Raw genomic sequence first — 17008 nt, forward strand, 5'->3', positions numbered from 1 at the left:
GGCACAACGTCAATATGGCATACTATCACAGAGACGAAAAGTCATTAGGTTTCCGCTATTAACTACTCATGTAATGGTGGTTGTCATGTATTTATTCATTTTTATCAAATAAATAATCACAAGATATTTTTCCTTATCTGGTGTCTGTTTAAAGCAACTAAAAAATGCAGTCTTCCAAGATGCAGGTGGTTTCCCTGGGCCAGCAAGCTGCTCAGGGGACTAGATTAACCACTTACAGTATATCCCATCGCTTACCTGTCGGTCATAGCCTTGCTCTGCACCCCCCTCTTCCTCCTCTGAGGTTCGCCCATGGTCCTCATCAGCTGAGAGCCCAGCAGAGACGGGGTTCATTGGGAAAGGCTCTGTATAGGCACTGCCAAATGAGGGGGGAAAAAAAGCATAATTACATCATACCAGCACCATTGCTGACCTACCAGTTTGGAAGAACTTTTAACAATGCAGCACGACTTGCAATATCTTCAATTGGGAATGCAAGGCAGCATGAAAGACACAAATACCCAACAGTGCTTTTAGAGTAAAAAGCCACCACGTTCTCAAAGGAGCACTGAGCAAAACTCCCAGTCCTCTGCAAATGTTTGTTTTTCCTTTTCCTTTGTGTGTCTCTAAGCATTTCGGTCATGATGCAGAGCCCTCCAGAGGTACACTGTAATCCCTGTCCTGGTCTGTACCTGCAGAGTTGGCACAGTTGTGCTCCTATGGTGGTAATCCTTTTGTTTACTGTTATACCTGAGGGGGATATGCTGTAGGTCATTTCACTTATAATCCCTTTAAATGCAACCTGCGCTAATAATTAAAGCTCTCTGGCCCATTAAGAGCCATAAAGTATGGTTAACAGCCAGGAAGTAAACTGGACAAGAAAAACGAAAAAATAGCAACACGTTTTAAACACTGTCTAGAGTTGTTCAGATGCAAACTTCCATGATATGCATTTTATATAGAGTTCAGCTCTGACTAAAATGAGGAGTACCACCAGAACTTAAAAACAAACAAAACAAAATATAAATAATTTCTGTTATTTGTCACATTGAGTTCTACTATTTAAACATGCTGACAAAAAGACATATATAAAATGTCATGACTAATCGAATATCTATCTTTCAAACTAATAAACAATGCATCAACAAATATATAGTATGGGAGATTTTGATCCATACTAGGTCCTGGATCACATGCACCAAAATTGGTAGAATTCCATTCAGGTTTTCAAGTGGCCATTGTTGGAGCATGTTGTAGCACTGGAAAAAATTCAGGATACAATTTAAATTTCTTCTCCTTACATGTAAAGCTCTGAATAACAAAAGTCCACCATATCATAAAATTCCCTTTTCTCCATCAAACTGCTTGGCTTTCGGGCTGAAGGTGCATGCTCAGGAGTGGGAAATGAATCAAACAGATGATCGTTCTATGCAACCTCTTGGCTTCCTTAGATTGACAATTGTAATGAATTGGCATTGTATTAATACAACTATAATTATAACTATAACTATATATTTTTTGGAATTATCATAAACTTATTTCTTCTCTGTTTACAGTGCCTGAAGATGACATATGTTGGAATTGGCCCAATATAAATAAACTGAGTACAATTCAATTGAACTGAACAGCTTTTCCTGGAATGTCTTCTAAAATAAATTTGCCATCTTTATACTGCTCAAAGATCTACTCTTGGCACGAGATATCTTTAAAAGGTGGTGTAATGGGTAATGGGGCAAAAGTGAGGAGAGTCAGACAATATTGATGCAAGTAGAGGACTTTTTTCTAGTATTTTCTTATTGCTCTTGATCTGCTTTTGAAAAACTGTCACTAACTCCCCATATATAGTTAGAACACTGCACTAAAAAAAAATTATATCGAGAGGACTCTCTAAGAAACAGGAGGCTCACAGAGTTTTTCACAGTTACAACCGTAGTAAACAAGTTAATTTCGTTCCATGCAAAAATTGTATTATGATCCACTCTGTGAAAGATCTTAATCACATACTGCCAGGGCTTAATTTGAGGGGGAGCAAGCCGGAGCGCGCTCCGGAACCTTGATGTTTTGAGACTGAACTCACCAAAAGTAAAAACTGAGAGTCAGCAAGAGTTCGCTAAAACAAAACTACATTTAAAAAAAAGGTACAATAATAGAGACATACCATGTCAAGTCAACCAGGGGTTCATACTGCAGTCATTTTTAACTCTAAGCATTAGAATAAAAATGTCACACTGGAATAAACACACTCTGATCTTTATTTTTTTGTATCTTTAAACAGCTATTGGTTAAGAAAAAAAGAGAAACAATGCATTCCAGAGATAGTGCACACAAATGACTAAAACCAGGAATGACTTCCACTCAGAGAGGAAAGAAGAAAAAGAGAGAGAGAGTGACCTTCAAAAGAGGATTCAGGACAAATCAGTGAATAAAGAAGGCAGAAGAAGATGCTATGTTTGACAAAAACATAGCAAATATCAAAAATATGAGGGAGGCTTTCTACCTGGAGACGGAAAGCATAGAGAAGGAAAGAGAAGCCTTCACCAAGGAGCTGAGAGAACATCGTATGAAGGGAAAATCCTTTAAGATTGAACAGGAAGCTAAAATTTAAAGATGGAGCGTCCTTTAAGAGGGAGATGGCAATCTTGAGGAAGGCCGACATCCAGGTAAAGGCAGGCATCCAGGGGATGTGACAAGACTTCCAGCAAGAGAAAGAAAAAATCTAGAGGGAAATAGAGGGAAATGGAAATAGAGGGGAAAGCCAACATCAAGGAACTATAGGCTATGCGTAAGAGGAAGATAGCATTCCAAGGATGCCATGTCTGAGGAAAGGAAGCTGATTCAGATGGAAAAACACAAGATGAATTAAGTTAAGAAAATAACAGATCTTCCGGAGACTAAGCAGCCTTTACACCTGGAAAGAAGATGATGGAGACTGAGAGAGAAGTCTTTAACAAAGAGTTCAGCATATGAAGAGAATAGGAGGGATGAACATGACCGAAGATAGAAAGATCCTCAGGGTAGAGAAGGAGGAGATGACATTGGTGAGGAAGGCTGGTATCCATGAGAGGGCAGGTACCACAAGCTAAGGATAAGCTAAGGAAAAAGTTTCTTCTTCTTCATCCAAGATGAAAGAAGGTTTTCAAGATTGAGAGGAAAAACAGGAAGGAGCCTTTGACAGGGAACTCAGGTTTATGTACAACAAGCAGAAAGCCATTTTGCAGAACAAGCTGCCTTGAATAAAGATAGGGAATCTTTCAAGATCAAAAGGGAGGAGATGTCCATGTTCTGGTAGACTTATATCAGGGAAGAAGCAGGAATCCAGCAGATGAGATACAATTTGTCCTTAAAGGCATGATGATGCAGCAGTGAAATATACCAGAGATTTGCTTCAGCAGGTACCCCAATGCACAGACTGCACGGCCTCTTTGCAGCCACCCCAGATTAGCACCTGTTACCCTAACTGCATATCATCCCCTGCTCTCTGCTCACCTTCCTGTTTTAGCTACTAGTGAGAAGGCCTCTAGTGCCAAAACAAACAAACAAAAAAAGTCTCAGTAGACAGTGACAAGGTTTTCAAAAAACCTGCTGGTCCAGCTGGAAGCACATTTCTGATAGCATGGCAGTGCCCTCTACAACAACCCTCCTCAACACAACCAGAAGCCAACCAGCAAGGAGCGAGTAATGCACATGTACCGGCACTCCAGCACTTAACACACATCTGCCGTGTTGGAAAAGTTTGTTGGGAAATGTTGGTGTAAAGTTTGTTGTTAGAGTAAGAGTTGAGTTTGATTTTGCAGAATGGATTTGCATGTAATTAATATCACAGAACATTGAACATCAGCTTATTCATATATCTTTACAACTGACTTTTTTGTCTCGTCTTAAGTTGACATACAGTGTGTGGCTTTCTTTTTCAGAGGATAAGACGGACAAACCAGATTTCATTTATCTTGCAGACACTTAAAGAGAAGAAAATATATAAATTACGATATAAACGATTAAACTACTATCTAATATATACATTTTGTTTTGCCTTCATCTCTCACATAAACTGAGACATGTTTTCCCTGACCAGCCAATTGCAAGCAAATTCAGTACTTTCAGTACTTTCACTCATCATGAATCATAACAATAGGGTCAGACAAAACATTTCATTACTTTTCGACTGTTTTGCACAAGGACACATGAGAACAATATGTTAGATGTATACATTTGTGTAACTTATTCTCTGATTTTGAAGTAAGATGGCTTGTGTATCTGGAACAAGTATTAGGCAAGTAACAGAAAAATAATATGTTGTATTTAGATAATTCATTATTCATCATTCAAAGTCCTCCTAATTCAACCGGTGACAAAAGCATTTACTTGGAGCCCTATTTAGAAACGTTCTGTTTTCTATGAACAATGCGATATATGAAGCAGCCAGTTTTACAAGTTCAATGTAAATAAGTTGAAAAAACACATAATGAATCATTCATTATGCATGCACATTAACTGGTAATAATTGTGTACCCGTGATGCCTTAAACAGGACCCCGGAGTGAAAGAAGAGTAGATGGCTTCTGAAAGACTAAAGGTTAACAAAGTTAGCTGCTAGACTTAATTTCCATTCAGACATACTCATACTTCATGAGTCTGACACTATAGCTTAAGCTCTCTCTCACTCTCTCTCACTCTCTCTCACACACACACACACACACACACACACACACACACACACACACACACACACACACACACACACAGACACCTTTCAGCCTTACTGGGTGGGCTGGTGAAAGCACCTACGGCCCATTACTCATGACTGACCTCAGAATAGACAGGTCAGCCGAGCCTCGGCTCCTGAGTGATGCGTCGAAGGCGAGAAAAGTGGAGGGACTCTTCTTCTTTGAACTCATTCGTCAGCTCTGATTTATCATACAATCCATCAAATAACTAAGAGCAACTCTCTGATGAGAAGATTCACCTTCACCATTTCATCCTCAAGCATCAACAGCACCACAATCTAAATTTAAAATATATATACATATATTCTACAAAGTGTTCAGTTTATAATAGATCAACATTTTAAAGTTGCTTTTTTTTTTTAAATATAAAAATAAAATAACACCCTCGCCCATAACTTATTCCCTGGTTTTTCATAATAAAACCAGCAAGAGTTTTTTAGTATGGAGTTTAAGACTATTAAGGCAATGCAATTATGCCATCCCTTTGAGTTTGATAACACGACAAATTAAATCTACTGAGTCAAATTTAGAGGAGGATACGATGACTCTCTGGTAAGAGAGTCGTCCGAGTATTTCACCACTACCTTGTGAATTTGATGGTGCTTGTAATGTTTAATTCAACTGAGCAAAACTCTGAGTATCAGAATATATATTAAGACAAGCTTTTTCACACTTATAATGGCACTATTAGAGGAAATCGGACAAACTCAATGGGCTCATTAGCCTGCTAACTATAGAAGATTAGAATACTAACGGGAGCATTAAGAATACAGAGGCAGTGTTAAATTGTTAACTGCTTTTAGCAGGTAGGCTGTGATGGTTTTGCAGCTGCTATTGCAGGAAATAACAAATCAGTGGCTTTAAATCTGCTGCTGTCCTGACTGTGTTGTGAAAGATTGGCTTCAAACATTGACAATTGTACACCAGTATAGGTTGTGATTCAGAGCCACATACAGTATGCAAGTGTTGTAATCTCTTGTAACTTCAACAGTCTGTAAACATCACACATATTGATTCTGAAAGGGGATGCACTTTCAATTGAAGACAAAGAGATAAAGCAATTTCCCTGCACAAGCTTTTAATTTTATATGGAGCTGCACATCACTCTAAATACACAGATAAATGTTGAGATAAATATCTTGATCAAATGAGCCACCCACTACATTCAGGGTGTCACAGCCCAACTCATATCGGAGAGGATTTTTCTGCTGAAAAGACATTAAAAAAACCAACTATGGTCACCAGTGAAAATATATTTACTAGTGGTTTAATAATAAATGAGTATTTGAGGATGCTAGAAGTTTAAAGTAAACATCTGTGAGATGACATTTACACGCGAAGGAGTTAAACTGACTGGGGTAAATATTCAGGGTTACTGTATAACTGCAACATTGAATTTAGGTCTAGTGCTCAAAGTTTCCTCTCATTATGACCTCCTGAAAGCTTCTTGCTTGCAGCACACAACCCGTAAATGTAGTTTCAGGTTAATCAAATTTGATATGAAATATGAAATATATTGTAATTCTGTCTATGTGTCAACCCCTTTTCCCAGAAAAAGATGATTCAAGTTTCTGTTTTGAAGCATTTCCTCTGATGGCATTATTACTTTTCTGTTTTTTTATTTTTTTAGAATTTTGTGGAATGTACATGCTTTCCTTTTCCTTGAAAGTACTAAAAAGACTGATCTAAATCTAAATTTAAATGCTCCTCTTGGTAATAGCAGGTAAACGTCAACATTTCTATATTTGATAATGATAAACAGAGAGTGTAATTACAGAGATGCTTAATTGTCATCAGCTGCTCCTTTTCCATACTCTCAAACTTAGAGCAGAGCAATGCCAACACAGACCTCACCTTTTTATCGTAAGTATTGCGCAACCGTGACCTTGATAGGAATAAGTTCACTCTAAATGTCTAAGAACCATTTCATACACACCCGATTTAATTGCAGTGTACATGAAGAGAGACTTGAGACCTTCAAACAGGGCAACAACAACAGCAGACTTGGCATTCCTGAAAACTACACCTCATTTTATCTTTAAAGGAAAAGTCTTCAACAATGTTGACCCCTTTTCCTCCCACCTTATGCTATCTGTCCTCCCTTTTCTCCATATTCCTACCACACACCCGGACCCCACCCTCCTCCTGCATTTCCTGTAAACAGACTGGAAGGGAAGCTCCTGTGCTGGATGCTTCCTCCCCGGGGATGACCTGGCAATGACCCTCAGAGTGACTGGCACCAGGCCTTGCGAGCCAGTGACACGCCCTGTTCACCACCTAACTGAGCAGTACACCGCCCAGTACAACAATGCACTTAAGATGGGTCTCTCACCACCACTAACACTAACGTAACAGTGGGCGGAGGTGCTGTTTTTAAGGCCATGCCAGGGCTTTGTCACCACTCTTAAGAGGTTTGTGTTGAACAAAAATCATGCCAAAGGGTAAGCCAGAAATGTAGGGTTCTGCAAACATTAAAAAATACCTTACTAAACATCCCAACATAGAATATTCGTACTGTGGGACAGCAACATTTTTGCATTACTGCTGTAAGTCTATTTAAACTGAACAGCTTAAAGTTACCATACAGGACAGCAAATGGTCTGCCTGAACAAAATCAGAAATCCTGAACTTTCTGTGCCAATATTATCTTTTGGCGCCCTCATTTGTTGCTGCATGGCTGCTTGGCAACACCAGTTCTGCATCCTCAGCAGCAGCATCATCTTTGATAACGCAGCGCAGAGCTCTAAGTTAGTTGGCTTGCACATACATGCAAATGCAGCCCACACACACACACACACACACACACACACACACACCCACCTACAAACAAGCACCTTGTCTGCGATTAGGATGAATCATTAGTGTTCCTTTTGTTTATACATTGTACACTATAGTATGTTGCTAATGAACATTTCTTTGCGTAGTTTGTTTAAACATAGTGTCTGAATACTGGTGTACATTAATCAAGCAAGTAGAAACAAAGCAAGCCTGTGGGACAGCAGCTTTGTAAGTTCTCCTTAAAATGCATGTCTGTGACTGTAGGAATGGTGCTTTTGTGTGCGCTGCTCTGAGGCCATTTGGTCATTTCCCTCTCGACAAGAATCCACTTGTTCCTCAGTGGGTCTGCAGCCATGCTGTGTTGAATGTGTTTTCAATAAGTCATTGTCATCGTCATCTAAGTGACTCAAAGACAGTAGTAGTGTCAAGATTTGAAGAGTACAGAGCAAGATGTACTCACAAAAGCAAACAAAAGCCCATACACTGACGACACAAGATTTTATTCACATATGTGTGCTTACATACACTCCTCACATAAACATAAACCAGGCCTGTGTCGGCTCACCAAAGCGTGGCCCTGGCAACAGCAGCCTCTCTAGTGGGAATGCAGTGAAGGCGAGGTGACAGGATGGATAGGTTCTTTGCATCCTTGTGAGCGGTGTGAGACCTCAAGCACACAAGGAGCCACATTGATAACATCACTACGACACAAAAAGCCTGCACAGAGTAACCACTGTCTAGGAAATGGGAAAGATTCAAATGCTGAGATATGCATATAGTTTGCAGGAAAAAAACAGTGATATGAATTTGTACTGCCACACAGTAAACTGCTTTTTCTAAATCATATAAACTAGAGATTGAAACATTTTTTTCAAAGGCACAGGACAGAAACCAAATCAGAATAAACAAAATAACAATTTAACAAACCTTTTTTAATTAAAATGGAGGAAGACTATGTTCTATAATGACTGAAGCTGTAGCACAAGCTGGGATAATTTTGTAGACTTTGATCGCAGTGACTCCTCACTCCATGACACACTGCAGTAAATCATACAGCCCCTCAAGGGTCCAGTGAAAGAGAAACACTCAGGAGAGATCTACTTTAATAAAAGCCCTCCTAAACTTAAACATCAGTGTCAGGTACAGGAGAGCAATTACACCAGAACTGCTCTTGGTTTCTTTCTCCTGTTCATACGAGACAGCCTACCATTCTGCTAAATTGTTGTAAACCCTGTTTTCAGCTTCTTTCTATTAACACCTCCTCTGCTGCTCTCACTTTCTCTTTTATCCTCCTCCATTTCAATGTGTGAAAGAACACCTCCTCCACTCCACCCATTTCTTCACTTTTAATTGCATCCATAATGACTTTCTTTAATGTGTTCACGCGACACTCAGTGAGCTACCTCATTGCCATTACCTGTTCTATCACCTCAGACTAGCATCGGAAGCAGCAGCAGCACCAGATGTGACCTCTAAATTCACTCAATGAAAAACAGGACTAAGCTCTCCCACAAGCATTCTTTGTCTTCCCAAAACCAATGATGCCTGACACAACAGGCTGCTCGTTTCTCATCCAGAAAACGTGGAAACAAGGAATAGATCCAATTGTATTCAGCCAGGTGAGTTTTGCTCATCTGAGATACAGTGAGAGAATATCTGTCAGCAGCACAGTTGTCTCGGTTGCCCCTCTGAGTGAAAAGGTGTGGCCCGAGCAACTCAGCTGAACAGTTTACGATCGATTTCAAAGAAAAACAGCCTCACCTCTTCTGCGAACGATGAAGTGGACCCAGTTTAAAAGCACATACAATAAGATTATGTGAAACATGACAGCTGATCATAAATTTAAAAGCTAATCTGACCTTATAACACTAACAAAAAAAGCTGTGACTTTTAATTTCCAAATAATTTGCATTTCCCTGTAAAACTGAATGATGGTTCAGGGTTAAATAGTTTGTTTGTTTTTCTACAGAGAAATTCTCTGTATTTCAATAACATCACATTTGTGAGTCTGAACCTATGCGCACTAGCTTTAAAATGTTTTAAACAATTATATTTCATACCAAAATTGAAAAAGAAGTTTTCTTGGAAATCAGCTTATCGATTGTTTGACTAATTATGTAAGCACAGCTCATCAATACAATGCAGGTGAGTAGAATTCCATTTGGTGAGCGTTCACAGCACGGAAAAAAATGTATTCATTCTTGTACTTATGCCATGTTTCCACTGCATTATTTGGCTCAATTTGACTTGACTATAACTGAGTTTTCCACTGAAGATAAAACCTGGTACTTCTTTTGATACTACTGTGGTCGAAGTTCCAAACTAGCTGAACCGATACTAAAAGATGAAGTTAAAACACTGTAGAGCATGAACTGGATAAACAGAATAGTCACCGGTAGAAGTATGGCACGCATACCATGCCACCCATGTGCATGGAATACAAATCTGAGGGCGTGGTTTATAAACCAAGAGTACACATTTGCACGTGGTTATTTTCTTCTCAGTTTACCTGAGATAAGATGTTTTGCTCTGAAATTATGCCCCAAACTTCTGCGCTCACAGTTGATGAGACATTTCTGGAGTGCCAATGAATAAATGTGCAAATTTTGTGTCCTCAATCTGTTATGGCAAATGCATGCAACAACACAGTGAGGGTGTACTGTTTGCAACAGAAAACAAAGTAAAGAAAAGTATCTGGTACAAAAAGCAAGTCAAGACTCAAGATGAAGTGAGTTGTACCTTGCTACGAAAAGAAACCAGCACTATGCGATGAGTCATTTCTGTCTATCATTGTTAGTTGGCACCTTATAGTTTTAAAAAATACACTAAAATCAAGGCAAATGAAAAACAATATCCCTGGATACCATGGGAACAAGGTTAAAGGTCAGATCATATTCAAGGATTGCTTGTGATGAAACTAAATAAGTTAACCTTTTACTTACCTTTCAGTGTCTTCTTTCGATGTCTGGGGCTTGCTGTCAATCCCAGGGAAACTGTTCATATCCACGTATCCATCATTCTCATTGCAGGAAGCTGTTGAGGGGTTTGGATTCTCAAAAAACACTGTAACAGTGTGGGATCTGGCAGGTCTTCCTGGAATCTGGATGTTCTCATATTCTGAACTCAGGGCTGGGATGTTTTCATACTCTGAGCGATCTGCACTAGGGAAGGAGGTGGATCGAGGTTTGGTCAAAGGAAGCGGCATGACAGAGCGGCGAGAGCGCTCCTCAAAGGACTCTACTCTGGAGACACTTCTGCCATAAGCTTTGGGGTCTCCTTTTCTCCTCTGGTGGTCTTTGTAGTAGATGAAAGAGGTTGGCAGGTCTGGGGGATGCTGCTGGGGGTTCACCATGCGGGTCTGAAGCTGGGGAGAACTGTCAGTGCTTCTGCGATCAAGCTCTACAACTCTCCCAGGGCCATGGTGGCTGGACTCAGACGAAGAGCGTGAGGAACGGACACTTCCGTCACTGAAACTCTTTGAATCTGTCTTCTTCTTGAACTTGAATTCCAGAAAGCGTTTGAATGACGACTTTTTTTTCTTAGGTATTTCACTGGGCTCGTGCTGGATTAAGAGGGATGGTGAACTCTTGGTGACTGGTCTTTTAGTGATATATACTAGCTCAAAAGGTGGAGGTATGTCCACTAGAGAGGTTGGTGTAGAAACCCCACTGGATGACTGATGGCTACGCTGAGAGAAGCTTCCAGAAGAGGTTATGACACATGGAAGGGAAAGGGTGTCATCCTTCCTCTTAAACCTGATCTCATCTTTCAGCAATTGTTCCTTCTCTGTTGGGACAGTCAAGGACAATTCTGGACCCTCTGCAGACCGAGAGTATAACATGTAGCGACGAGACTTCGTAGATGGAATCACACAGTTAACTGCAGGTTGCTGTGAGGGGCTGAGAGGTTCTCTGTTTTTATCCATGGCTACAGTGCAGTAGTCATGAGTCTGGTATTCAGTCCCTGTCTCCTCTGGCACAGTTTCTGGGACGTAACCCGGAACTTTCCCAGAATATGATCGTGATCGCGTGACAATCGTTTTTCGATCAAGTGCCACAAAGTTCTCCCCCTCTGAGTCAAATCCAGCCTCTTCATATATATGCTCTTCACTGTCTGAGTCTGTGTCTTCAAAGTAAGGCACAATATGGCAGTCCAGTTCTTCAATGTCTTCTTCAAAGGCCTCAGTGGTGTGCGCAAACACCACTCTGTTCGTGAGCTCTGGGGTGCGTCCCAGGTCTAGGTCTGTTGGCACTGTGATGTTGCACAACCTGAGGCGAGGCTGGCAGCTTTTTCTCTGGTTGTGGAAAGCCTGCTCTCGCTTAGCTGTCCTCTCTTTTATACTTCTTACACGTATATGTTTCTTTCCTGTGTCCTCCTCTTCATCATCGTCACCTATCTCTACATAATCCTCAGATGAGACACATTCAGATTGCTCAAAGTTATCTGCTTTTGTGCAGAGTGTATCATCAATGTCTGCATACTCATCTGCCGACTCATTATCCTTTGCTTTCTCTTCATGTTGATTACACTGTTCAGCGTACTCCTCAATATGATGCTGTTCTGAGAGGGCTTGCTTGTCTTCTAGCTTGTCTACATCATCTGATGACACGTAGTAAGGTTCCTGACTAGAGGCACCCTCTGGTTCAGCTTCGTTCGCAGTGTAAGTTTTCTCATCATCATCTGGGCCCCACTCAGGGTCTGCGGTGCCACTTACATCTCCTGGAAGAGCCTCAATGACAGCATAAGGCCCAAACACGTCCTCAGTGCTGGATGTAAATCGAAAACATCCAGAAACATCCTTGGTGGCTCTTTCGGGTTGCCAGACCTCTGTATCCCCTGTTTCAGTTGGGTCACATGACTCACATGTATCACTTGCATCATCTGTAGGGCCAATCACATCATAGGGATACTCCTCAGTTACAGTTGGAAGGACGCTGAATCCAAATGCAAATCCCCCAGCTTCCAGCTCAGTATCATTTGTGACTAAGCAACAATGACTGTCTTCACTTGGTTGACCGCATGCTTCAGAAAGTCTTGTATCACTGTTCTCGCCACTGTGACTGAAGGACTGAGTTTGATCAAGGTTTTGATCTTTTGCACTTTCATCTGAGTGTTCTGCAGGGCAACAACATACTTCAGTCTTTTCAGTTAAAATCTGTTCCTCTTTTTCCTCGTGCCCGGCTTCATCCTCTGGTTCGGTTGAAGGAACTGAAGGCGTTGATGTACTTTCATCATCGGTGTGATTGCCACTTTCAGGCTGGATCGAGTCATTGTCATTGGTTTCATCCTCAGTAGTGTTGATCAAATCATCAGCTTTGATTGTGTCCTCAGAGCCAATGCTGTCTGCATCTCCATCATTATCTAATATTCCTGCTTCTTTTTCTGTTTCCACCCCACTTTTTCCTCTAACTGTGTCCTCTCTGTTATTTCCTCTTGTGCCACTGTCACTAACCCCATCCTGTGCTTCTTTTTCCTCCTCTTTGCCCTGATTCTCTTCTTCCATTTCCTGGAGATCCCCTGTTTCCCCATCATAGTGAGCCAGTTCCCCGTTACTGAGGCCCTGTTGAGGGAAGGGCTCTCCCTGTGTGTGAGGCTGATACTGGGGCCTAGGCTTGGGGGCAACGGGAGGTTTTGCTCCATGGACAGGTGGACAAGCTTTTGGCATCAGCTTGGACTGCACTTTGATGGTGAGATAACTGCGGGCCTTTGGTCGAGGGATTTGCAGCGGATTTTGAAAATCTGTATAAGAAGAGTGAGAGAAAATTAAAAGTTAAAGTCACGCAAATCACTCTTACTATCTAAACACTCATCACGGTTTGCTTATTACATAATGTTACAGAAGGATAAAAACGAAGCATATGCTTCTGCACAGAATGAAGAGAGGAAGCTGTGTCCAGTACAGTAGGCAGTGACAAGCAGAGAGCTGCAGGGGACATTATCAGCAGGAAAAACAACAGAGCCACCGGGTACTTAGAGAAGGAACAATAACATCTCCGTCTGGGAAATGACACATGCAGTTCGGGTGTTTATAGAGTAATTGGATAAATAATTGATTGGCTGATTATGATTAAAACTTATAACAATATAATACTATTTTTGTCAAAATTCCTTATGTGGACTGAAACAACAACATAATGAATAACTGAGAGGGTTAGGTTTTTAATGATAATTTTCCCGACTTTGGTTAAGTTTTAGAAAAGTGTAAAGTCACTACAGATAACTGCTTATGAATTTTAGACTTGACACGAAACACACCCGTTCTTAACAAAGTGTGTACACCCCTGGTCTCTTCCTGTTATTTAGTACCTGCCCTGACGCACATCCTATTAAACCCTGTGTGCACTCTGGTTATCTCTTAGTGTTTTCTCGCTCACTCTTTCTACCCGAGCTCCTGTTCTGTCTCTTTCTAGTTCTCTAAATATCAGTTTCACAAGAGACTATAATCTCTTGGTAGCATAATATCACTTTCCCCAACAAGCCTTTAATTATTTTTTTTCCAATATTAGCGTCGCACCATTCTCGCTCTCAAGAACTCCAGGTTCATTAACCAGTCCAGCTGAGCCTCACTTAAGGACTACACACAGGATGTCCACTGGGGAAGGACATTAGCAGCGAGGCCCCCAATCACTCCTCCATAAACCTCTCTAGGAGTATGCATTTTCGCAACACAAATGGACTTCCTTCTCCTCATTCTTCCCTGATTCTCACGCATACAGAATCACACACAGCCACACATGTAAGTATGCACACATTTTTTTCTCCCGAAAAAGGCCCTTTAAGGGGGCCAGAGAACAATAAAAAAAAAAGGGTGAGAAAACAAGGATCCCAGTCTGACAAAGCACACAACTGCAAACAACAGGATGTGAATTATGCAACAAGAATTCAATTAAAACAAATGTTTGAGAAACAAAGGAAGAGATAGACACTGGGACTTTGACTGTGCCAAACTCACAGGATATGATTTCACACTGTGTTCTGATTATGAATGTCACCCATCGGACCATAACAACCTGTCTGAAATCTAAAGTGGCAGCACTTCAGAGTAGAGTAAAGCTGGTTTTCATTTTTACAATGAAAATTCTGTTTGAGAAATGTTACTAAATATACAAGAATGTTTTTTTTTTTCCTTTTTAACTTCTTGGACTTGAGGGTGGTACCAGTCTCCAGAACACAGCACCTGCAACACAGGTAATCTTCCACGGTCTTTCTTAGTTCACAGACATGGATTGCTAATTCCAACCCAAACATACATGCTGACTGTTCCCTGCTGACATTTTCTCTGGACTTCCACAGAGTGCAACCTTACTGGGTCTAAATTCAAATCTACTCCTACAGGACAGATCTTAACCACGCCAATGTTCGCTTTCCATTTATCTAAACACAACTGTTGTTATAAGAAAACAGACATTTTCGTGCTTACATCGGTTATATGTTAACACACACACAAAAATCTGTTCTCCACCTTTCTCATCAGCTTGTGACAATAAACAGATGAAATGCAGGCTAATTGGAAACATATTTAACTTTCAGATATTAACAACACCCTCGTACACCATCAGAAGCATGAGTCACGCTGGGACACTTTGTAAGATATTAAACACTTAAAGTTTGATGTCGGGACTCTTGCCGTGAGCCTTACGAATTTACAACCAACCTGCGTTCATTGTGGGACATCATCATCCACGGCAACCGACTGCTGTCCTCATTTCCCCCACACAGATAGTCCCTCTAAATGACGCGGAAACTTAATCCAAATACATTGCGAGCATTGCGAGAAAATCAAGTTGCGACAAACGAGTCATCGTCTCGGTGTTCCTCGGCGGTAGGAGACTCGTGCAAAGTGTCCCTCGCGGATCGGGCAGCTGAGCTCTCAGTCAGCGCGTATCTCCTCTCCTCCTGTTTCGGCGCACTGGTGCGCTCCTGTGTGTCTGAAAACGGGAGGTGCTGCTTGGCGCTTCCTGAGGCTGGACTTCACCACGGCGCGGAGATGGAGCGCGAACCACTCAGGATACATGTTTCACTTTTGTTTTTGTTTGTTTTTCTGTGCAGACCACAACAGTTTATGCACCGAATGTATTAACGAACAATTATTCTTATGAGCAATCCTGTTTTGTTTCACAGGTGTGTGCCAACAACACAGTAACAGGGTCAAATGCAGGGCAGAAAAACGTAAGCCACGGTTCATGTCCAGTTCATTCTCCGAAGTCCAGCATTAAGTCTGCAGCCACTGCACAAAGAATATTATTTTCTTATATGACAGCTGCTCGTGTTTGGGCGCACAGCAGGAGTCCATTCACTGATTTACAATTGATAACATGTTACAGGATTAAAACATACGCAGTCACATAAACCGCTCAGCTGACTCTCATGCTTGAAAAGATTTGGCCATAGTTGCATTTTAGTCTGTGCAGCAGACATTTTTCCCACAGGTATCTGTTGTAGGCTATGTTTTGCTCATGGAGTATTTCCTGAACCAGAGCAGTACATAGAAAGGTTCCTAAAAGCAGTTTCTTCTCTAGGACAACAAAAGCGTTTGCTATTGGCTGGGCTTCCTGACCCAGCATCTGTTGTATGATTGAATGAATGCAACTCTTAAAAAAAAAAAAACTCTCTTCATAACAGGAAACTGCTCTCCCTGTTTCCTGCACAACAGGCAACACTTCCTTAGCAACATATGGGAAAGGTTGGTAGTGTTAACCCTTTTGATAGTTTTCAACAGAGCTGATTGACTGGTGGAGCTCAGAGTGGGATAGTTTGGGGAACCAAAAAAACAATGCTCGAAGCTGGGACTCAGTTGGAATCCAAGGACAGAAGAACCTTTGGCAACATGGGGAGGCTGGGAGCATCGCTCACTTGGGGGTCTTTGATTTGACGGCTCCCAACGCTGGTTAAACGCCCACAGGTTGGGGTGGGACTATCTCACCTCTTTTCTCCTTCCCTGCTACACACTGGAAGGTCAAACAATGCAGCAGAGATGAAGTGGATAGAGAAAGAGCTGAGAAGCGTAATAAAAGAATTGGGTGAACTGAATCGCAACAGGGCTCTGGTCCTGACTGCTGCAGTGGCATACAGACCCATTTATTACACACAGCGAAATTCCCATTCCAGATGGTTTGGTGCGGGAGGGATTGGGCTTTGCTGCACGCGCCAAGTGCAGTCAGACTCAAAGAGGTGATTAGAGAGTATTCATGTCATAATCAGCTCATGTGAACTTTTTACTAGCTTGAGGACAATCTTATTTAACAATAAATGCTTTGATGTGTGTAATGATAGAGTGTCTACACTATTTAGTGTGACACCAAAGAGGGTATTAAATGTGTTGAAGATGTGATTATTGTGTTTGCTGCAGTAATAAAACTATTTGTGTGTAAGCTGAGTAATGTCATTTGCATTGTGCTCCATGATTGAATCACGATGGTTGTTTTGCCTCCACTTGTTATAAGTGTGATACTGTGATAACTATTGTGTAGTGCTGAAGCCAAGGCAGTGTTTTTTTTTTTTCCCGTGTCA

The 17008-nt window shown here is 41.2% G+C and overlaps 1 protein-coding gene across 2 annotated transcripts in view; it reads right to left on the reverse strand.

Moving 5' to 3' along the window:
• Nucleotides 1-15400, reverse strand: part of fgd5a (FYVE, RhoGEF and PH domain containing 5a) — a 34936-nt gene extending 19536 nt beyond the window's left edge. For both annotated transcript variants that reach the window (XM_075460405.1, XM_075460404.1), the window contains exons 1-3: nucleotides 15153-15400; nucleotides 10441-13237; nucleotides 256-373 (exon numbers count right to left, since the gene is read on the reverse strand). In XM_075460405.1, the coding sequence (XP_075316520.1) occupies nucleotides 256-373; nucleotides 10441-13237; nucleotides 15153-15162 (2925 nt within the window). In that variant the 5' untranslated portion in view covers nucleotides 15163-15400. The remainder of the gene's footprint in view (nucleotides 1-255; nucleotides 374-10440; nucleotides 13238-15152) is intronic.
• Between the last annotated feature and the right edge of the window lie 1608 nt (nucleotides 15401-17008).

The sequence above is a fragment of the Odontesthes bonariensis genome, chromosome 3 (assembly GCF_027942865.1).
Source record: "Odontesthes bonariensis isolate fOdoBon6 chromosome 3, fOdoBon6.hap1, whole genome shotgun sequence".
NCBI lineage: Eukaryota > Metazoa > Chordata > Actinopteri > Atheriniformes > Atherinopsidae > Odontesthes > Odontesthes bonariensis.